The sequence below is a fragment of the Boleophthalmus pectinirostris genome, unplaced genomic scaffold (genome assembly GCF_026225935.1).
Source record: "Boleophthalmus pectinirostris isolate CB_2022bp ecotype Guang Dong unplaced genomic scaffold, ASM2622593v1 HiC_scaffold_18, whole genome shotgun sequence".
Classification (NCBI taxonomy): Eukaryota; Metazoa; Chordata; class Actinopteri; order Gobiiformes; family Gobiidae; genus Boleophthalmus; species Boleophthalmus pectinirostris.
The window spans coordinates 5561296-5585248 of record NW_026571133.1 but is presented as its reverse complement, the minus strand read 5'-3'; the positions used below and the strand labels follow the sequence as shown (position 1 = coordinate 5585248).

At 40.6% G+C, this 23953-nt stretch overlaps 1 protein-coding gene across 1 annotated transcript in view; it reads right to left on the bottom strand.

Moving 5' to 3' along the window:
- The window catches only part of cacna1c (calcium channel, voltage-dependent, L type, alpha 1C subunit), a 667856-nt gene that overhangs the window by 208922 nt on the left and 434981 nt on the right, over positions 1 to 23953 (bottom strand). The window contains exon 4 of the mRNA XM_055153273.1: positions 8073 to 8212. Coding sequence (XP_055009248.1) covers positions 8073 to 8212 — 140 coding nt within the window. The remainder of the gene's footprint in view (positions 1 to 8072; positions 8213 to 23953) is intronic.

Below are 23953 nucleotides of genomic sequence, written 5' to 3'. Positions count from 1 at the left end.
AGATGAAATTATGAACAAAACTGGTTCAAACTGGTTTTCTCTCACAAGAGTTTGAAGTGGTGAATGGGAGGAGCCAAATTAACACTAAGGGAAGATGAATTAACACTAGAGAAAGTTGAATTAACCTCAACTACATCAACTCTGGCAAATAACTCCAACTTGAACCCACATTTAACTTTCAAATAGTTAAAATAACACTTTTGGTGTAAAAAACAACTCTGAAATATTTTACCTTAAATTTTAACCCTCCAGTTTTTGCTGTGTAGTTGTAGAGTGGATGTAGACGAAGACAGACATTCTGTGTTGGCAACGATTCCCGAGATCGAGGATTTAAAGCCAAACAAAGACATTGTTTGGTGAATTTTATCAAGGGGAAAGACGTTATTGCCCTTCCTCCTACGAGATTTGGAGCATTACACACGTCACGACCAAACAGCAGCGATTGGTTAAATAAAAAAAGTACCTGCCTACTGTCGAGCGAATGAATCCTAATGCTGTGAGGTCAGACGGTTTCCACAAAGTGAAACCGTCTGATGAATCAGGCTAGAGTGTTGGAGACGTGTGGAGACGCTTAGGACTGGATGGAATATTTTTTTTAAAAGTGTCTCCACACGTCTCCAACACTCTGACTCACTAAGAAATGAGGTCCTATGTCCAAAATTCCGGACTGTCCCTTTAATAAATTGCATCGTTAGTGTAAATTTTTGCTAAAAGATTAGAGGCCATCTCGTCTTTCTCCAAACACTGCTGATAATTCCACCACGGTCATAATTTTAACTCTGTACTTCCTGTTTTAATGACATGACAGCAGCAGACTCAGTGCCCACACAAGCGCACTGGACTGAGAGGTTATGTTTATGCTCGGGGCTGTGACATGATGCCAGGCGCGGGGTGTGACAGCGCCCCCTGCTGCATGTGTGCTTATATCAGACCCTTAGGCCACGGTCTGGTCGGGTCTGAGCTGTCCGCTGTGTTCGACTCAGGGGCTTAACATGGAGTCTGGGGCAGAGCATGTGACGGCTGTTTACACACATGCTCAATTAAAGCACTTATGCCTCTAATGCTGCTGTCAGGACTGTTTTACACGAGTGCGAGCGCCGCGCCGAACACGAGAGAAGGCAGACGAGGAGGCTGTCTCTCTCTTTTCTGCTCTTTTAATCTCATCCCTCTCTCCGTCACACTCCCTGGCTCTGCCTTTCATTAGTTTTTTTTTTTTTAAAGGGCCCATATTACCTAACCTGATTCATCAGCCGGTTTCACTTCGTGGAAACCAGTCTGACCTCGCAGCATTAGGATTCGTTTGCTCGACTGTAGGCGGGTACTTTTTTTATTTAACCAATCGCTGCTGTTTGGTCGTGGCATATGTAATGGGTCACAAACTGGGCTAACTAGTTTATTAAGCTTTTCTCAAATCCCGTAGGAAGAAGGACAATAACGTCTTTCCCCTTGATAAAATTCGCTAAACATTCTCTTTGTTCCAGCTTTAAATCCTCGACCTCGGGAATTGTTGCCAACACAGACTGTATGTCTCTTCGCTCATTGGCTGGTGCCCAAACTTGCACTTCTGGGATTTTTGCAAACTGTCTAGTGCAGGGGTGTCAAACATAAGGCCCGGGGGCCGGATCCGGCCCTCCAAGACCTTTAATCTGGCCCTCTGCTGTTTTTCTATGAAAATATTTTAATTATATTTTCTATTTAAATATTGGTAATTTTCTGTGGTGTTTATCACAGCAGCGTCTCCAGTGTCTCTGTACGTGGCCCCTCCCACCAGAGCAGCACAAATGAAGACTTGTCTCTTTCCAAACGCTCTTAAAGGACGATCGTTTTGACTGTTGACCGTGACACCCTCATCAGAAAAATGTCCAAAATGACAAAAGTGGAGCCGAGTGCAGGATTTTCCAAGAAAAAAAAATTGACTTATTCCTATTTACATACAAGTTCATGTTAAAACATTGTGTTGAAATTGTATTTTTCTTAAAGTTTCAGGTTGTTCATAATATTATAATATTTTGTAAAAGAAAGAGTTCATCAATTAAAAAAGATTTCTGTAATAGATTTGTGTTTCTCTGCACAAATATTTGAACTTATTACTATTTTTGGGGTTTATATGACATGAGTTTTCTGATCCGGCCCCTTTGGGATCAAAGTCGGTTGGATACGACCCCCGAACCAAAATGAGTTTGACACCCCTGCTCGAGTGTTTTCTGATTCCTGACCTGCTCCTTGGAGAGAAATGAAACTGAGCAGAGGCAGTAGGTTGCACCAGCCTGACTACATCTTACCTGGAGTTGTGTTTGTTTCATTCACACGTTTAACACACAGACCCTGCATATTTAAGATGAGTTATTCTCCCAAACACAAAACACTCTGTTCCACTTTGTGATGTCATGTTGTAGTAAATGTGTTTTTAAACCCCACACACCTTCTGTAAGGTCCAAACATTTGTGAAGCCAGAATTGACGCTTGTTCCACCTTTTAAAATGCCTCAAAAGTGAAAGAATCCAAGTACAGCTAAAAACTCTTTACTGGAGCATTCACATAATTGGGACATTACAAAACATAAGGAAAGGGGAACTTTAACATGTAGGTGACAAGAGGCTTGGCTCCACTCCACACTCCCATGATGCACCTGCACTCGCCTTAAATAAGTGTAGTTTACTTTATTTAATGAGACAGGGACAGTGCTAGGAGTGTAACGATATCCAAGTCTCACGATACGATATCATCACGGTATGAACCTCACGGTACGATAGTTATTGTGATATCTTGGAAAAGCTCACGATACGGTGGGGAGGCTCACGATTAGGGATGTAACAATATCAAAATCTCTCAGTACGATATTTTCACGTTATACATCTCACGGTACGACATTTATTGTGATATTTTCTGGAGGCTAAATTTTAATATGTGACTTTTTCCTCTTAAAACGCCTTGACAAGACTTAATCCAAAGAACTAAGACTTAAAAGTGCTTAGAGCTGTTATTTCTTCTTGTAGTCTGCACTGAAATGGAGCAAAGGATCATGGTCTATGTAGTTCCCGCTGTCTTTTTTTAGTGATTAACTCTTGATTTAAAGTTGTATTTTTTTTTCCAGCGACAGTCCTTGACACCATCTTCCTCCTACACAGGTCCCTCTAGAAATAATTTAGAGACCGACACCTCAGTTTTTAGAGCCTTCGTCTGCTTCAGTCGCGCAGTTACTGAAAGGAATCTCCAAGAACCACCTCAGTTTGTCTTCGCTCCTTTTCTCCTTCTCTTCGTCTTTCAGCGACCTCAAAAACCGACTTTCTTTTGCGGCGAACTGGTCGTGGATTCTCATCCGACATCGCAACAAACTTTATGTGAACTGCGAGAGCCACAATTAGAAAAAGCCTCTAAGAACTGCTGCATAGTTACCTTAGAAACGTAGGGAGATTGACTGACAACCTAACAGCCAATAGAAAATGAGGCAGCCTCGTTTTCTATTGGCTGATGTTTATCTGGCCTCAACACGTCCAAAGTTGATAGATTTTCTTTCTTTTTTTTTTGGTCATGATAATTACAAAGCTGCTGCGTCTCTGTAATGGTATTTTAAACTTTCATTGACAATTTGAAACAAACAAAAAAATCCTCCATACAACCTTTAAGCAAAGAGACTTGTGACTTTGACATATTGTGATGATTCACGATATTATTGTGAGAAGTTTGATGATACGATATCACAATATTTCGGTTATTGTCACATCCCTAGACAGTGCACAATTTTACATGAACCTTAACAGGAGAGATGCTTTGTACCAGGTTGTGGCACCAGTGTTAATTTCCACCTGTCGTCCCTGGGCAGGTTGATGTTATAGTTCATAAAATCAAACATACAAATTGAATGTCTTTATAATGTCCGGAGCATCATAACAATTCTGTATCTTCATTCACTCCCAGTTCTCTCAACATCTGAAAAACATCATCCTTATCAAAAACGAGGAGCCATAGACCACAAAATAATACAAAAAGTAAACACTACTTAAGTAAACTTATGATTAACACTAGCAATAATTAACTGAAAGAAAAATGTAAATAGAACAAATTATTTTTAAGCGAATAATCAAAAAATAATCATGTTCACCGCAAAGAATTACCAAAAATGACCAAAAAAATCATGCATTTTAAGTAAATATTAAATCAAACAAAATAAGAATAATTATCTTAGTAATGAAAAAAGGCTCCTACAGTTTCACTAGAATCATTTGGATGAATTCAGCCCTGGAATTTCCGATCTCAACTGAACAAAAGCTGTAGCTGCTCACTTAAACTACCACTTCATGACATCACAAACTGGAACAGAGCATTTTGAGCTTTGGAGATGCAGACAGACTAATAATAAAGTGTTACTCAAACATGTGTGAATGAAACAAAACACAAAAACTCCAGGTCTGTTTATGAGGAGGTAACAACAAAACTAGAGTGACCAGATTTTCAAAATAAAAGACTGGTAATAGCAAAATTGTGAAACGAGAGTTTAATTATGAAAAACTGTCGCACTTGGCTCTAATGTGAGTCAGTTTAGTCACATTTTCTTTGTGTTTTGGTCGTTTTTTAAGCAGCTTTTCTGTATTTTACCTAAACAAATGACAGTTTATGTCTCTCTTTACCAGTGTTGGGAAGGTGACTTTTAAAATGTATTCCCCTACAGATTACAGATTACATACACCAAAATGTAGTTTGTATTGTAATCCATTAAATTACTTAAAGTGAGTAATGTAATCTGAATACTTTGGATTACTTGGTTTGCTGTAGAGAAGCAAAGATGAGGAAATCGTAATACAAGATGTTTTGTCTGATAAAAGAAAATAAAAAGCCCAGACTTTACTGAACCAGATTAAAAATATTATTGATAGAAGAGGAGGAGACACGTCCACGCAGCTTTAGTCCTGTTTTAGTCCTGGTTTATACATGTTTTAGTCCTGGTTTAGTCCTGGTTTAGTACTGGTTTAGACATGTTTTAGTCCTGGTTTAGTCCTGGTTTAGTACTGGTTTAGACATGTTTTAGTCCTGGTTTAGACCTGGTTTATTCCTGGTTTTAGTCCTGGTTTTACATGTTTTAGACCTGGTTTAGTTTAGACTGTTTTCCTGTTTTAGTCCCTGGTTTAGACTGTTTTTAGTCCTGTTTAGTCCTGGTTTAGACATGTTTTAGTCCTGGTTTAGTCCTGGTTTAGACCTGTTTTAGACCTGTTTTAGTCCTGTTTTAGTCCTGTTTTAGACCTGGTTTAGTCCTGGTTTAGTCCTGGTTTAGACATGTTTTAGTCCTGGTTTAGTTCTGGTTTAGTCCTGATTTAGACATGTTTTAGTCCTGGTTTAGACCTGGTTTAGACATGTTTTAGACCTGTTTTAGTCCTGGTTTAGTCCTGGTTTAGACCTGGTTTAGACCTGGTTTAGACATGTTTTAGTCCTGGTTTAGTCCTGGTTTAGTCCTGGTTTAGACCTGGTTTTAGACATGTTTTAGTCCTGGTTTAGTCCTGGTTTAGACCTGTTTTAGACCTGTTTTAGTCCTGTTTTAGTCCTGTTTTAGACCTGGTTTAGTCCTGGTTTAGTCCTGGTTTAGACATGTTTTAGTCCTGTTTTAGTCCTGGTTTAGTCCTGTTTTAGACCTGGTTTAAACCAGTTTTAGACCTGGTTTAGTCCTGGTTTAAGTCCTGGTTTAGCCCAAAATGTGAAAACAGGAAAATACCACCATGTAATCCATTTATTTCTACTCACTGAAACAGTAACTGTAACTGAATACAGTTACTCATAATTTGTACTCTGATTACATAACTCCGGTACATGTAATCTGTTACTCCCCAACACTGTTCTTTACTGTTACTGGGATCAGACTGGGACATTTCTTGAGACAAATCAGTGGTTTTGTATAAATGTGCTGGGACAGGGGACACAGGATCAAACCTGGGACTGTCCCGGGTCAATATTTACATCTGGACACTCTGCTTGATGTAATTTAGAACCTTTAAAGTGTGAAAAATGTAGGATTCAGCATCGTTGTTTGGCCGTTTTTCGTACAAATTGAACTAAATCCAACGGTCCAAACTTATTCCCCACTTTCCTGAGCCTCTTCATTATTCACCACAAACATTTATAAGTGTGTTTTGCAGTCGCGCCGCAGCCCAAAACGACTAGCATGCTAACAGCGTACCAGCACGATTTCCTGGTTCGTTCTCTTTTCACCTTTCTCTCCATCTCTGTTTATCTCTGTTTGTCTCTTTCAGTCTCACTCGAAGGACTGAATACTCAATGAGGGGTTAAAAAAGTCAAAGTTTTTCTCTCAGTCTGGCGCTCTCTTCCTCTACACTTCACTTTCTTTATCGTCCCCTCCTCCCTCTATCTCTAATCCACCTCTTCTCTTTCTGACACGTCTTCTTTCTTTTTCTCCGTAACTCTCTCTCTTCCCCCTCACTCCTCTCTTTCCTTTCTCTCCCTCCCTCCTGCTCACGTTCTCCCTGCCTCTCTTGCGCTCTCATCCTTTCTCTATCTCTCTCACTCTCTTTCTCTCCATCTGTCTCTCTTTCTCTCTCTCCCTCTCCCCCCTCCTCCTTGCTCTCTCTTTCCCTTCTCTCTCTCTCGCTCCCTCTCTCCCCCTCTCTTCCTCCCTCTCCCTCTTTCCCTTCTCTCTTTCTCTCCCTTTCTCCTTCTGTCTCTCTCCTCTTTCTCTTCCTCTCTCCCTTCTCTTTCTCTCCCTTCCTCCCCCTCCTCTCCCTCTCTTCCTCTGGCTTTCTCTCCCTTTCTTCTTTCTCCCCCTCACCTCTCTCTCCCTCTCTCTCCCTCCCTCTCTTTACCTCTTTTTCTCCCTCTCCGCTCTCTCCCTCCCTCTATTTTTTACCTCTTTCTCTCTCCCCCCCTCTTTCCCTCTGTCCCTCACTCGCTCTCTCTTCCCTTTCTTCCTCTCTCCCCCTCCTTCCCTTCTCTCTCTCTCTCCCTTTCTCCTCCCCCTCTCCTTCTCCTCTCTCTCCTCTCTCTCTCTTACTCCCTCACTCTCACTCTCTTTCTCTCCATCTGTCTCACTTTCCCTCTCTCTTTCTCACCTCCTCCTTCTCTCTCCCTCCCTCTCTTTCTCTCTCTTCCTCTTTCCCTCTCTTCCCCTCCTCCTCGCGCTCTCTCTCCCTTCTCTCTCCCTCTTTCCCCTCTCTTTTTCTCTCCCTTTCTCCTTCCTCTCCCCCCTCTCTCTCCCTCCTCTCTCTTTCTCTCTTTTTCTCTCTCTTCCTCTCTCTGTCTCTCCCTTTCTCCCCCTCCTCTCCCCCTCTCTCCCTCTCGCTTTCTCTCCCTTTCTTCTTTCTCCTCCTCCTTCCTCTCCCTCCCTCCCTCCTCTCTTTTGACTTCTTTCTCTCTCTTCCTCACTCCCTCTCTCTCCCTTTCTCCTTCTGCCTCTCTCCTTTTTTTCTCTCTCCCTCTCCCCCCTCTCTCTTTCTCTCTCTCTCCCTTCTCTCTTTCTGTCCCTTTCTCCTTCTGTCTCTCTCCGCTTTCTCTTCCTCCCTCCCTCTCTCCTTCCCTCCCTATGTTCCTATGTTCCTCCTTCCCTCTTGTCCTCTCACCCTTCTCTCGTTCTCACCCTTTCTCCTTCCACCTCTCTCAGCTTTTTCACCCTCTCTCCCTTCTTTCTTTCTTTCTTTCTTTCTTCCCCTTTCTCCTTCCATCTCTCTCCGCTTTCTCTCCCTCCCTCTCTCCCCTTCTCCTTCCTCCTCTCCCTCGCTTGACCTCTCCCTCCTCCTCTCCCTTCTCTCTTTCTCTCCTTTTCTCCTTCCGTCTCTCTCCCCTTTCTCTTCCTCCCTCCTTCTCTCCCTCTCCCCCCCTCTCTCTCTCTCCCTTTCTCCTTCCATCTCTCTCCGCTTTCTCTCTCTCTTCTCTCTTTCTCCTTCTCTCTTCTCTCTGTACCTCGTTATTCTGATTTTAAAATGTTCGTTAAAATGTTAAAACGACTCTCTTCGTCCACTTTTTTTTTTTTTGTTTTTTTTACAGTCTCTACTTCAAACCACAGAAACCACCAACACCAACAGACTCCGACACTCTCCAAACAACAAAACTGTGAAGGTGAAAAGGTTCCGTACCCGACGACGACGATGATGAAGTCGAGCAGGTTCCAGCCGTTCCTCAGGTAGGCGTTGGGGTGGAAGAGCAGACCGTAGGCTATGACCTTCAGAAAGGCCTCCACAGTGAAGATGATGAGGAAGAGGTACTCCACCCGCTCCTACAAAAACACAAGAAGGAAACAAAAACACGCAGGTCAGTTTCAGGACCGTTTAGGATTTGAACGTTTAGGCCAGAGACTTTAGAACTTTTACGCGGCGAAGACGAACGTAGAAAATAACGAGAAAGATCAGGAGTGAACAGTGTAAACCAGCAAATAACTCAAAATCGAAGCAAAGCGTAAAGAAGAACTAACGTCAGGATGAGCTCAAAATGAAACCAGATCATTTATTTCCCCTGAACACCAGGATTAAATCAGTGGCGGAGCGTGCGTTTCACACCTCGGCCTTCAGTAGAGCTCTGTCTGAAACAATCCACTCCTCAACAACTATTTTATGGTTATAAAAGCATCTTATTCTACAGAAACACAGTCTAAAGAGCTGTGGAGATTCTGTGCACGGAGAAGAAGTGGAGTGTTAAACCAGGACTAAACCAGAACTAAACCAGGACTGTTTATCGGGACTGGCTCGAAAGTGCGCCCGCGTAGACTGTTGGGTGACCGCAGACGAAAGGCAAGGCAAGTTTATTTGTAGAGCACAATTCGTACGCAAAGTAATTCAAAGTGCTTTATAGAATAAGAAATACATTAAAATCATAATAAAAACAAATCAAAACATAAATAATCATAAAGATTAAAATTAAAAGAGAGACGTAAATTAAAGAGAAGAGTGCGGAATGAAAACCTTTCAGTCGTACGCACAGAAATGTTTTGAGTCTGGATTTAAACAGCGTCACAGAAGAGTCTGTCTCACATGTTCAGACTGTTCCAGGTTTTAGCTGCATGAACCTGAAACTCTGACTCCTCTTGTTTAGTCGTGACTCTGGGCACCAGCAGGAGGCCGGTCCCTGAGCTCCTCAGAGTGCGAGATGGTTCATATGACACTAACATGTCACAGAAAGGACCGCGGCGGAGCAATGGCCCCGGCGCGGTCCTCGGCTGCACGGGGCTCAGTGCAGCTGTCACCCGATCCTGCTTTGTGGACACTTTGTTGGTGCTTCACATACAAAATGTTCGCTGCAAACTCAGGATGATTTAGGCAGTCAAAGTTTACTTTTTTGTCCTTCCTGTGGATCAATCCTGCCCATCGCCTTCGCCTTTCACTATTTTTCAATTCCGTTGGGAAGAGAAACAGTTTGAACAGATGTTTACAGTCACACACATCTGATTCCCTTTTGCATTTATGGAGTTCGCAAATTTCTTGAGTTGTTTTCCACTATTAGGATCCAACAACCACACAATTAATGATGTGCCAATCCCAAAACTAAAATATGACAATATCAGAACCAGAAACAAAAGTGACATGGTTCAAAAGACTTGAAAAGGTCGACTTTGACAATAGACACATCCCACTGGGGAAACAAACATGGAGGTTTGATGCTCACTTTTTCGGAAAATCCTTCCCAGTATGCATTGCTCGATGACCGGAAGATTCTTGATGCGTGTATTCCTGCTCTGCGGCCATCGCCATGACATCGCCATAGCAACGGGTAAACACATCCTCAACAACTAGCTTCATTTTAAACCTGATATTTTGGACATTTACAGACAGTGAACAAACGTTTCAGATTCACAATTGGGACATTTCAGTTTTCTCAGTTTTCACTCTCCTCGTTGTTTAACGCTCACATGTATTTTTGAAGTTTACAAGCCACACATCTCTTCACAGCGTCGTGTTATGTTTATGTTCCTGATAGTTTTAAAGAGTTTAATATCTCTCTTGAGTCCCGTTTTCTGCTCCTCTGTGTGTCAACAGCTGTTCACTTTTGCACTTGTTACGTAACGGGCCCATATTACCCTATTTTCTGATCAGTTACACAAAACTCATCTCTTAAACATTCAGAAAACACTCCGTTCCACCTTGTGATGTCATCTGGTAATACAGTGGGTCCGATCAAGTGGTAACGGAGGGAAACGGGCAGATTTTTGACATTCAAATGTCTCTTATTCAGAAACTAGAGGAACTATTGAAATAAGTAAAGTATCAGAATGTAGGAAAGAGTTACACTCCAACAGAGTAAAGTTAAACCTGTGATATTCTTTCAAGTTGTTGACAAAAAATAAAAAACTCATGTTGGTAACGGAGGGAATGAAATATGCAGCACTTTTTGGGCAATAAATACAAACAGTGATAACTCTTGGTTCTCACTTACATATCCTTAACAAACTGGTTTGAATATTTGCTTCATATAGTTTTCTACCATATGGTACAAGATTAGGTTGAAAAACCTCTTACTTTTTGAATAATGAGATTTTTTATTAAGAAAGGTCATGGTAACGGAGGGAAAAGTAACGGAGGGAAAATTGTGCAAACAAGTAGAAGGTGCAGGATTTTACATAATTTGTCGCTTTTTTCTTCCGAATACTTTAATATTACTTCAAAATGAAAGGAAACTATTTCTATAAAATATGTCAGTCCTTCCAAGCAAATTTTTATCATTTTAAATACTTATTTTTTTTTTTGAAAAATCATGTACCTTCATCAACAGTTCAAAGATGGAATAACACAAGATATGATGAAATACATCAGTTTATTTACATGATTTTGCAGGTCTTTGAAATTTGGGAAATAATTTTTGTTCCATGTTTCATTCATGGTCTGTTTAAAACATATGTAACTTTAGAACCAAAAATGGTACAGAAAAAAGGTCAACAGTTTCATAAACTAGAGTACATATGTATCTGTTCAATACATTTTTATATCAGATGCATTAACTTGAATTTTTGGCCTTGTTGTTTACTTCTGCTTGACTGGGCCCAATGCTCCATTACAAAGTTTAATATCTTAAATAATTTTATCTGCTCATCTTCCTGTCAACAAATGTTCAGTAATTAGTTGTTACTTAAAGGTGCATTGTGTAGCTTTTCTGGTAGAGTCTCCATCACCTGCTTGTTGCTATGGAGATATCTGGAATGTTCCGCAGTGTCACATTAAACCGCTCTACCTTACATTTATTCAATTACAAGTGATTTAGAGCTAAAAAAAAAACCCTCAAAAAACAAACATCCTGACTGTGAGCGGTGTCGCCTCTCCACAAACCTGACCTGTGAGACAACCGTTTGACCCTCCCCCAGAAAAGTTACACAATGCCCCTTTAGTACGTTCAGCTTTATTCCTATTTCTCTCCATCTGCGTCTCTGCAAACACAAACATAAAGCGTTTTGATTATTTAAAACACCAAAACACTTTCTCTCTGCCTCCCCGTGGTATTCTGAAAAATGTGTAAATATAAACATGCTGCGTAATCCGTGACATGGAGAGCGTTGCCGCGGCGACGACCCTTCGCTCGGGATGTCCTGGGAAATGTCCTGAAACGGCCCCCTGCTGGAGACTTGTTACATAACGTTAAAAGGTCCCGTCTGATGAATTATTCAGGGGTTTTACGCTGGTTCTAGCAGAGTTGTAGTTTTACCTGAGTAGCTTTTCATTAAATTGTTCTTTTCTTGTCGAGTAGTTTCAAGATTTTTGAGTAATATACAGTATTTTACAGTACTCTTACTCGAGTACACATTGTGGTTCTCATTGTGAGCAAGTCTAAAAGTAAAAAAAACCTTTATGTTGACAATAATAAATATGTTTTTCAATTTTTTGTGCTCTATCTTTTGAAAATACCACATTATCTAAACATGGATTTTAAAACTTTTCAAATGATTTTCTCCGTGCAAATGTTATGTCTTTGTCTAGAATGTTTCACGGTATTTTATTAAATCTTTCTATCTTCACGGAGATCAAACCAGACCAAGTTACAGGTCAGATCTGTGGAGAGGCGACCCCGTTCACAGTCAGAATGCCTGTTTTTCTAGGTGTTTTTGAGCTATAAAACCACCTGTAATTGAATAAATATAAGGTGGAGCTTAGACGTCTGTGCGGGACAGAATTTTCAGTCACGCTCCTGCCAACATCTGTGAAATTTTGTCCTGCTCTCGTCCGCAAGTCCTGCAAAATGGGGACGTTTCGCTTTTCTTAAGCATCACTGGTGTTGGAGAATTATTACATGTCTGTACCTCCTGCCACTGTGAGGCGCTATTTGTAATTTATGCAAGTACCTGCCCTATAAAAGGGGAGGAAAATGTGCACACAGGTGTTGCACCGTGAAGGTATACAGTCTTTTGACCGTTGTCGCTGTGAATGAGTACTGAATCTGTGTATTTTTGGATGGCTATAAGGTATGTCCAATAAACTAATTGAGGAACACAGTTTTTGGACTCTTTTTTGTATGAAAGACTCACGTCCGAGACACCACACACGCTGCAGCCACAGTGGACCTTGCACAGGGCAAGTTTTGGCCGCTATTGCCAGGTATGTTGAGAAACAAATTTCCCTCCCTCCATTTTCCAAAATAACATCGTGCACACAGCATCGTTTTCAAAAACGTTTTCGTTTACATCAACCCGGATAAATACTCCACCAAGCTCCATCATAACTACACCAAGCCTCTGGGTGGGACCTGGATTAGATTCAAACCTGTAGCATTATTTTATTACAGTTGTAAGTTTTGGTCAAAAATACCTTCAAAAACGAGCATTACTAAGCCGGCTCGCCTCTCCACAGATCTGTTAAAGCCCTTGTTCGTCTCTGGTCATAGATATGATTCATCAGCTGTGTGTGCAAATACAAACACATGAAAAGTCTTTGCACCAGAAGAAATGCGACTGCTGCTCTGAATGCTTCATCATCATCATCAGAGCAAAAGATAAACACTGGTTGCACTTTCATTTATCCCGCAAATGCCAGACCGTAGTTTTCCAGATTCTCCACTCTAGCCGGAGTTTTTAGAAAGATTCGTTTTCAGAGGCGAATTCAACATTTGCGTGTAAAAGATGGGAACAAACGAAGGGAAATGTCTCAGTTTTTAAAAAATACCCGTGTACGTGTAAACGGGGTTTTAAGCTCTATCAAACACAGGAAAGCAGAAAGAAATGGTCTAAAACGTGTGTGAGATTAGACCACATCTGCAAGTTTAATCTGCTTAAAATGTTTTTATTAATGCAAAATAAATTAGCACAAATGATGTATGATAGACATGCATTAATCACTTATATATTTTACTTTACACTCATATTTAGTTTGCGGTGCTGCAGTTTATAATCCCACCCACCTGCCAGCGCCCGCGATGAGCTTTGAAAATGTGTGGAGCTGTTTAAAGTCATACTGTGGAACATTTCAGACAGAGAAATGACATATCCATAAAAGCAAACAGGCGATGGACCCCAAAAAGTTACACAGTGCAGCTTTAATGCTTAAACTCTTTCTATTTACAAAACTTGAGTCATTTCTCAGACCACGACTTTGTACTTCTACTTGAGTAATATTATTTTGCAGTAACTTTACTCTAAACTTAAATGAAGTTACACACACACACACACACACACACACACAGAGTTACAGAAGCTCCTCTCTTCCCATGAGCTGCAGACGGAGTCCTGACTGACCCTCTGTCTCGACCTCTGACCTCTGACCTTGTGTTATTGCACGAGCTGATCCAGTGGGAAACGAGGACGAACGACTGAGATGGATAAGACGGACCATTTATTAAACGCGCAAAATTAAATATTATACGTCGATTATAAACACACAGGGGGCAAATCAGGCAAAAAGACTTAAACAAAAGTAAAAGTTAGTGACAAGTAACTCTAAGTTCTGTTATATTATATTTACTCAGAATTCAATATTGAAAATAAATTAAGATATAAGTTTGAGACAGATTCTGTGTTTTTAAGCATAATTTGCATGTGATTATCTGGACTTTTAGTGAATTTTCTGCGTTTTTTTACCATGTTACAAGTGTCCAAATGTATTTTAAAACACTTTTAAGGTCCTGAATCCAAAAATTTCACATGCATCTGAATCAAAACTTGCCCCAGTGCTAAAATAAGTCTAACTTTAGTGTTTTATTTTCTAACAATCAGGAAGTACGCGTCTGCATACTAGTTGTTGTTAGTTTTACTGTCACGGCAAAACACCACTCTCGGAAAAATGTGAAAAAAAAAATAAAATGCTTATAAACTTATTGAGGAGTAATTAGGAAGCTCTGAACTCGGGATGTGACAATAACCGAAATATCGCGATATCGTATCGTCAAAGTTCTCACAATAATATCGTGGACCGTCACAATCACTGTTGGGCAAGTTACTTTAAAACTGTAATGTGTTATTTATGACTTATTACTGTCATTTCAAAGTAATTCGTTACATTACAATATTACTGCATTTAAAATATAAAACATTACACGACTATTGCAGCACTTTTAAGTTACTCTCACCAAAATAACTGCGAAGATGCTGAATTTTTGCGCCGTATATGGACTGAACCAGGACTAAACCAGGACTGAACCAGGACTGAACCAGGTCTAAACCAGGACTGAACCAGGAACCACTGAACCAGGAACCAGGACTGAACCAGGACTAAACCAGGACTGAACCAGGACTAAAAGGACTGAACCAGGACTGAACCAGGACTAAACAGGACTAAACCAGGACTGAACCAGGACTAAACCAGGACTAAACCAGGACTGAACAGGACCAGGACTGAACCAACCAGGACTGAACCAGGACTAACAGGACTAACAGGACTGAACCAGGACTACTAACAGGACTGAACCAGGACTGAACCAGGACTGAAACCAGGACTAAACAGGACTGAACCCAGGACTAAACCAGGACTGAACCAGGGACTATAACAGGACTGAACCAGGACTGAAACCAGGACTGAACCAGGAACCAGGACTGAACCAGGACTGGACTGAACCAGGACTTAAACCAGGACTGAACCAGGACTGACTATAACAGGACTAACCTCAGGACTGATTCCAGGACTGAAGAGGAGGACTAAACCAGGACTGAACCAGGACTATAACAGGACTGAACCAGGACTAAACCAGGAACCAGGACTGAACCAGGACTAAACCAGGACTGAACCAGGACTAAACCAGGACTGAACCAGGACTATAACAGGACTAACCTCGGACTGATTCCAGGACTGAAGAGGAGGACTAAACCAGGACTGAACTAGGACTAAAACAGGACTAAACCAGAACTAAACCAGAACTGACCCAAGTCTCAACCAGGTCTAAACAGCGTGGAGTTCTGCGTCGGTCCTTTCGCCCGCGGTTCACCTGAAGGTCGACACGGCCGCGTCTCCGGAGTTTCACCGCTGCTGATATCGCGGTGATTTTAGCGAATTTGTATGAGGAAAAACCCACCACTTCAATCCAGGTTAAAAAAGCTTTGTGACGCGCTTTACTCACATTTGTACCGAGTAAAATATGACTATTTTTTCCCCTGCATTACTGTAATTTGTTACATTTATATTTATATACTCCCAACACTGGTCACAATATATTGAATTACAAGTGTCTTTGCTTAAATGAAGAGTTATTGTGCAGCAGTAGCTAAAAAAAAGACAGAGGGAACTACATAGACCATGATCCTTTGCTCCGTTTCAGTGCAGACTACAAGAAGAAATAACGTTTAACAATAGTTCTTTGGATTAAGACTTAAGAGGAAAAAGTAGCATATTAACAGCTTTATTAGACTCCACAAAATATCGCAATCAATATCGTATGAGATGTCTTTAAAATAAAATGAAGAGATATATTCAGAAGCTAAAAAAAGACTAAGAAAAAAGTTCATACAGAACATAGACCATGATAAAACACTAGCTCATCTTTGCACTCGTTTCAGCAGTTCTAGCAGAAGAACTACTTATTTTAAAGATCCAGATTATCCATAAGCTCGTTTAACAATGCAAGTTCTAGTACAAGTGCAAAATTAATTAAGTTTAACATAACGACTTAAGAGCTCTTTGGATAATAAAAAGTTTAAGCATAGAAAGAAATTAAGCATGCTTTAAACAGCATTATATTACCCACAATCGAATATCGCAATCAATATCGTACCGTGAGATGTGTATCGCGAAAGTATCGTACCGAGAGATTTGGATATTGTTACATCCCTAATCATGAGCTTTCCCACCATATCCCAAAAAATACTGTGAACTGCGAGGTTCATACGTGACGGTATCGTACAATGAGACACTTCTACTCGAACGCATACGGTACGATTAACGAGGAACAACTCTGGACGACTGCAAACTGTTTACAATGAGCTGCTTTAGTTTTTTTCACGTTTTTAAGACAGTAAAAGTCAGCTGCGTCGCCTCTGACAGTGCGTATTTACACAGCTTCAAACTACTGAGCACTACTTGGAGCAGCAGCAGCAGAGCGAGAGTAAACCTGACCCTAGTATTGGTGTATCTGTGGTCCCAGAGGATGTAGGTGATAAGATCTCAGTGGCGAGTCTAAGCTGTGTGTATACAGACCGTGTGGAGTCTTTCTCTAAAGCTCAGGCCTCCAGCCGGTCCAGCAGATAAACACATCTACAGAGTGAAGCGCACGCGGCTTTAGAGCGTTTATCTGCTGCTGCTGCTGCTCACACTGAAGCTACACGGACCAAGCGGAATTACAACTCTTCTAGGCTTTGTGTTTACAATAGAGTGATACAACAAAGAAATCATTATAATCTGTTTATTATTATTATTAGTGCTGTCATGCGATTAAAAAAATTGAGAGATTAGTTAATTATGATCTGTAATTAATTAATCTAATTAATCTCTTTTTAATCTCACCTAAAAATTGCTGAGAAAAGACTTTAATTTGAGGTATTTTCATTTAAATTCATTATTACATTATTGTGGCAGATCAAAAGACTGATATAGATTAAAAAAAGTGACTTTATAAAGTCATTTATTGTTTAACAAACTTTAACAGATAAAATGTATTCCACTACAGATTACAGATTACATATCCCAAAATGTAGTTTGTAACTTAATCCATTTAATTACTTAAAGTGATTAACATAATCTGAATACTTTGGATTACTTGATATTGACATGATTTTTAAAAATACATGAATGTACCAACCACATCCTGAAAATTCTTGTTTGTTCTCTTCAAATTGTCTGTTGAGCCCAAGTCTCCATGAATAAGAAACTGTTTGCTGTAAAGTAGCAAAGACGAGGAAATCTGAACATAATAACTTTTGTCTGTTTAAAGACAATAAAAAGTCCAGTCTTTCCTTAACCATATTAAAAATATTACTGATAGAGAAATGCTTTATATATGAGATCACTGGTTTTAGTCCTGGTTTTAGTTCTGGTTTAGTCCTGGTTTAGACCTGGTTTAGTCCTGGTTTAGTCCTGGACTGGATTAGTCCTGGTTTTAGTCTTGGTGTTAGTTCTGGTTTAGAGGCGCACAGGAGGAAGCGCGGTTTACGCATCATTTATTTGCGTAGATTGGCAATTCCAGGGCTGAAATGACCCAAACGATTCTAGTGAAAGTTTAAAAACACAATGGAGCACTCCCTGTATTACCACATGACAGAATATTTTCAATTTGAGGGAAGAACTCAGCCTAAACACGCAGAGTTTGTGTGTTTAAACACGCGTAAATGAAACAAAACACAACTCCAGATCTGTTTTTGACGAGGAAACATTAGAAAACGTCTCGGAAAACGGCGCAACACTGGCCCTTTAACAGACGTTTTAACCCAACAAAACAATTCCGTCGTATTTATACTGTCATTCATTTCACTGTGAATAAGTAATCCACCATTAGACATACATGTAGAACACCCCCAGCGCCTTTAAACCATTCACAACCCGCTCATTACGTCTGCCATTGAAAGCGTCTCGTTCTGTTTCATTTTATTAACGAAATAGTTTTGAAATAAGACGTCTGTTCTTGTTCAGCGGCTCGGTTTTTAACATTCCCGGCGCGCGCGGCCTCGACAAACGGCCCGAGATTACAACAGCTCCATATTGATAACTGAATCATGCTTTGATTTCTCAGTCGAATCCTCGTGATGATCTGCCCAGTGGTGATTTAGAAGTGTTTTCCCACAGTTTGAATCTGACAGTGAACGAGAGAGAACGCCCAGAATATTGAAGATTCCGCTCGGGTTAAAAGACTCTGGAAAACGAATCGATTTTTTTTTTTTTTAAACCAGACGAGATCGTGCACCTGAATGAACCGCGTATGAAAACGTAGAAAATCCTTGGTCTAATCATATTTTCGTTGAGTTTCTTATCAGTTCAAAGCGTTTTAATAGCACCTGAAGCAAATAATGACGTACCAATAACCGAAATATCGTGATATCGTATCGTCAAAAGTCTCAAAATATATCGAATTACAAGTCTTTTTGCTTAAATTAAAAGTTATGGTGCTGCAATAACTAATATTTGCGTAGATTGGCAATTCCAGGGCTGAAACGACCCAAACGATTCTAGTGAAAGTTTAAAAACACAATGGAGCACTTCCTGTATTACCACATGACAGAATATTTTCAATTTGAGGGAAGAACTCAGCCTAAACACGCAGAGTTTGTGTGTTTAAACACGCGTAAATGAAACAAAACACAACTCCAGATCTGTTTTTGACGAGGAAACATTAGAAAACGTCTCGGAAAACGGCGCAACATTGGCCCTTTAACAGACGTTTTAACCCAACAAAATAATTCCGTCGTATTTATACTGTCATTCATTTCACTGTGAATAAGTAATTAATCTCTCATTCTACGCGGGCCTCTCCATCTCTCTCCCTGTATCTGGTTTTGACATGTAAACAGTCAGGCTTTTAAGAATAAAAACAAAAAACATCTGTTCAGAGCATATCATTTTGACACTCACAAACGGCCCCCTCCCCTCGCTCTGTCTCTGTCTTCAATGGGATTTTAGATACGGAATTTCGATTGGAATTTGTCAACTGTAATGGAAATTTGATTCACTGATGATTCATTTTTCATTCACGGATTTGTTTATACAGTTTTGGTCGTGCGCGTTTTGTACATAACACTTGTAATATCAAAGAAAAGTATTAGAATTTGAGTGAACGCCGAGGGCCCGAACTTAGAACTAGTGCAAATGTTCTCAACCAATCTGTGACCACTGTGGCATTTAAAGGGACAGTCCGGAATTTTGGACATTTTTGCCGTACTGCAGTAATGTTACAGCATTAGAGGTGAAAAAAAAGTTATATTTTACTCGGTACAAATGTCAGTAATGTTAACAACGCTTTTTTAAGCTGGATTCAAGTGGTGGGATTTTTCGTTTTTCTTAATACATTTTCGGTAAAATCACTGTGATATAAGCAGCAGTCCTGGTTTAGTCCTGGTTTAGTCTGGTTTAGTCCTGGTTTAGTCCTGGTTTAGTCCTTGGTTTAGTCTTGGTTTAGTTTAGTCTTGGTTTAGTCCTGGTTTAGTCTTGGTTTATTTAGTCTGGTTTAGTCTTGGTTTAGTTTAGTCTTGGTTTAGTCGTCTTGGTTTAGTTGGTTTAGTCTTGGTTTAGTCGTTTAGTCTGGTTTAGTCTGGTTTAGTCCTGGTTTAGTCTTGGTTTAGTTTAGTTTAGTCTGGTTTAGTCTTGGTTTAGTGTTTAGTCCGTTTAGTCCTGGTTTAGTCTTGGTTTAGTCCTTGGTTTAGTTTAGTCTGGTTTAGTCTTGGTTTAGTTCTGGTTTAGTCTTGGTTTAGTCCTGGTTTAGTCTTGGTTTAGTTCTGGTTTAGTCTTGGTTTAGTCTTGGTTTAGTCTGGTTTAGTCTGGTTTAGTCTTGGTTTAGTCCTGGTTTAGTCTTGGTTTAGTTCTGGTTTAAGTCTAGTCTTGGTTTAGTAGTCTGGTTTAGTCTTGGTTTAGTTTAGTCTTGGTTTATTTAGTCTTGGTTTAGTCCTGGTTTAGTCTTGGTTTAGTTCTGGTTTAGTCCTGGTTTAGTCTTGGTTTAGTCCTGATTTAGTCTTGGTTTAGTCCTGGTTTAGTCTTGGTTTAGTTCTGGTTTAGTCTTAGTTTAGGACCTCGTGTCCTATTGAGCCAGAGTGATGGAGACGTGTGGAGACACTTTTTTAAATATTCCATCCAGTCCTTGTATTTGCAGACGTCACTGGTGTTAGACTAGTGCCACTAAAAACAGTCTTACCCACTCCACAAAACACCTAAAACAAATCTATTATTACTCCAGACTGTCCATGTAAATATCTGTGTTGTTTGAAATAAAACTAACCTTGCACCGCATGAATCGTCGCATGTTGAGGGACTATTTTCTCATACATCAGTCCGCCGCTGCCGAACTTTCTATCAGGAAGTACAACTCGCTGCTGCTGCTCAGACATAAATCCTTCAAATGCAATTTTGGTTTTACTTCTAAAATTATTCTCTCAACACAGACATTTACATTGACAGTCTGGTGTAATAATGAGGCGGCAGTGGCTCAGTTGGTAGAGCATTCGCCCACTGATCTGAAGGTTGGCGGTTCGTTTTGAGCTCTTGACATAAACATCACAGGTTGAGCGGTCAGATCCACTGACCCACAGGTTGGCTGGTGTGATTCCAGCTCCCACAGATGAATGCTGTCGTTGTGTCCTTGGGCAAGACACTTAACCCACCTTGCCCACAGTGTCTGCGTACACTGGTGTGTGAATGTGTGTGTGAATGTGTGAGTGAATGGGTGAGTGGTTCCTTGTTGTAAAGCGCTTTGAGTGCCTTTGAAGGTGGAAAAGCTCTATAGAAAAATGTGACCATTTACCATAATAGATTTTCTTCAGGTGTTTTGTGGAGTGGGTAAGACTGTTTTTAGTGGCAGGATAAATATGACCATTGACATGCACTAGTCTAGCACCAGTGACCTCTGCAAATACAAGGACTGGACGGAATATTTAAAAAAGTGTCTCCACACGTCTCCAACACTCTGACTCACGAGGAAATGAGGCCCTATGTCCAAAATTCCAAACTGTCCTTTAAAAGCGCCACCACTTTGAGTAAAGTCTGCAGTCTTTGTCTCATAATCAGGCAGCAAAGCGGCGTGTGGGGAAAAGTTGTATATGTGACAATAAAGCAGCTCCAAAATCTCACAATGCAAGTACACTCCAGTAGAGGTGCCAGGAATACAGAATTTTGGATGTGCGTGAAAGAACCGGCGATAAGTCTGCGCACACACACACCATAACATGTTTAGTTTTCTCTGTGTTCTTCATTTTGCTGTTTTCAATGATTCTGATGGTGGTTTATCTACTGGCGACTAACTTTATACACTAACCAGAGGCAGAATGGGAATAATTTGGTCATGAAATTAAATGGAGCTGATGACAGAAAGGACACGAGGATGTGAGGAAATCAACATTATGACTACAGACGCACACTTTAGGACACTGCTGTAAACGGCCACATGCGGATGATCCAGATCAAACCAAACTATACAGTAGCTACAAAAGTGCAAATTATCAAGTCTGTAGGTAAACAAAAAATTATTTTATTGCGCTTAGAAACAAAAAAAAGTGCAATGGCCCCACGACTTTCATGGTGCCGGTCATGGAAACAGCTGGTGTCAGGTCCAGGGCACAGAGCCTCATCACTTCCTGCATTTCCATTGTGTTTATTACATTTGGACTTGTCCATTTTGACTGAAATAAACCTTTAAAAAAAAAAATAGCATAGATTGCACAATTATGCAGACCGAGATGCATAATTTGTCATTTATTTGAGAAATAACTGCACTTAGAGCGGCTTTTTTAATTGTTACGAACACAGACGCTCAGAGCATCGATCATCTTGACTCACTACACTCTTTGGCAAAGTTTGTGTTCCTATTGGACGCTCGTTTTCCCAACGTCGTCATGCAGCGAGTGATGTAGGATGTAATAATAATGCCGGAAATATGCTCGAAACTGTCAGCTTTTTAAGAAATAAAAGTACATTTCTGTCTTTTGTGGTTGGAAAGTTATACACGGTTATGTAAAAAAATGTCCACCGGTATCATCTGGACAGGTTAATTGTTAAACCAACAAAAGAATCCATTTGTACATTTGTGTGACACCGATTTTTATTCTCTGGCTTTTAGCACCAGGTGAGTTGTGTTTTCCTCTGTATCTTTTATTTATTTTTATTGTTATTCTTGCTCTTATTTGATTGTACTCGTTTTATTGTCTTAACGAGGAATAGTGGCGTTAAGTGGAGCTTTTATTTTATATTTCTCTTACTGTGCAGCACTTTGGAAACACAGAAATGGACACTATTAAATCAATCCAGGGATATAAACTAATCTGGACAGCAGCTTTAAAAAAAAAAAAAAAAAAAATGAGTGGGAAAGAAAATACAAATGAAGTAAGCTAATGAGGCCGTAAGGAAGACGGGATGGAGAGACGGAGAGACAGACGGAGAGAACGAAAGGGGGGGAAAAGCGAATGACAGAAAGGTGAGTATGTGGGAGCTGTAATTCAGTTAGCTGTGATAGGTCAAGCGAGCCGCCTATCCATCAAGCGGCCAATCAGATTAAGCTATCGACATGGGCCCGGGCGGGGACAGTGACCTTCTCCGTGCGCAAACACACACACTCGGACTCACACACACACACAGACACACACAGGAAATATCCAGAGTCACATGTATTTTGAGTTTATGAGGTATGACTGTGGACTTGTTCAGACTGCAGGGCTTAACGCTCCATTCAGATTTTTTTGTGAAATCCGACGTTTTTGCGAGGTCGTTCACATTTCCAATTAAATGCGACTTGTATGTGACTCCAGCGTGAACTTTCAACGCCCCGAAAGTGTCCCGCATGCGCACCGACGTCACACTCAGCGAGCGTGCTCTGTGTTTACGGAAGTCGCCTAAACATGGACGCGAGCATTGAGCGCCTGGCGATTTTAAAGTTCCTCTCGTACCGGAGCCAGAACATGAACAGTTTATTTGTTTTAAGGAGGAGATTGAGAAGGAGACGGACGAGGTTTTTGGCCGTGGAGTTTTGTGGGGCAGCGACGTCCGTAGAAAATACCGTGTGGTTGTGGAGTCGCAGCCAAGAGCGATGGGATTGATATGTGCTTCACTACTTCACTCACGCGGAGTTCACGCACAATTTTCTTATGGCGAGAAGTTTATGTACATTTGTGAGCGTTTACTACTGCTACAACTCTCAGCGGCCTATTTCGGTGAGCAAACGCGTCGGTGTTGGGCTGTATTTGCTAGCAACTAGGGATGGGCATTCGATGAAATTTTCTTAATCGATCGTCGGAAGAATTAACGATCGATTATTGATTAATCATTAACGTTTTTATATTAAAATGATCATCATTATTATTACTATCTGCACTACTAATCTGCATAAATAAATTCAACTTTACCACATATAAACCGTAACGACTCTAGAGCCACATCAGCCCGTTTGACATTATAATGTGTTTAATTCAGTTTGTGCAACTTTCACAGAAACGAAACTTAAAACTGCATCGCTAATTTGCATAAACTCAGCTCTTGTGTCGCTGATGCGGTTGATTTCTGTTGGATTAAAAGACATGACTCAGGTGAATACAGGTTAGTGTGACCAGATTTGCATTTGTCAAAACCAGGACACCGTACGGGGGGAGGGAGGTGGGGACTCGTCATCGACATTGCGCGACTCTCACCTGGCAAAGATTTTTCCCACTGGACACAGAAACATATGTTCTTGCTTTATACACTGTGCACATGGACTCACACTTGTCCCGAACGCAACGGAAAGCCTGGAATTTCTTGTACAATTCATTGTTAAATACGCATTTATGCTTCGGTACGTTGCAGACTGACCGACTGTTTGTGTTTGCTCGCTCCTTCATGTACAGACCTGTTTGGTCACGCTACGCACAGCAACCTACATTCGGTTTGTCGATTAAAACGAACGTAATCGATGAAATTCTTAATGATCAATTATCGATTAATCGACTGATCATGCCCAT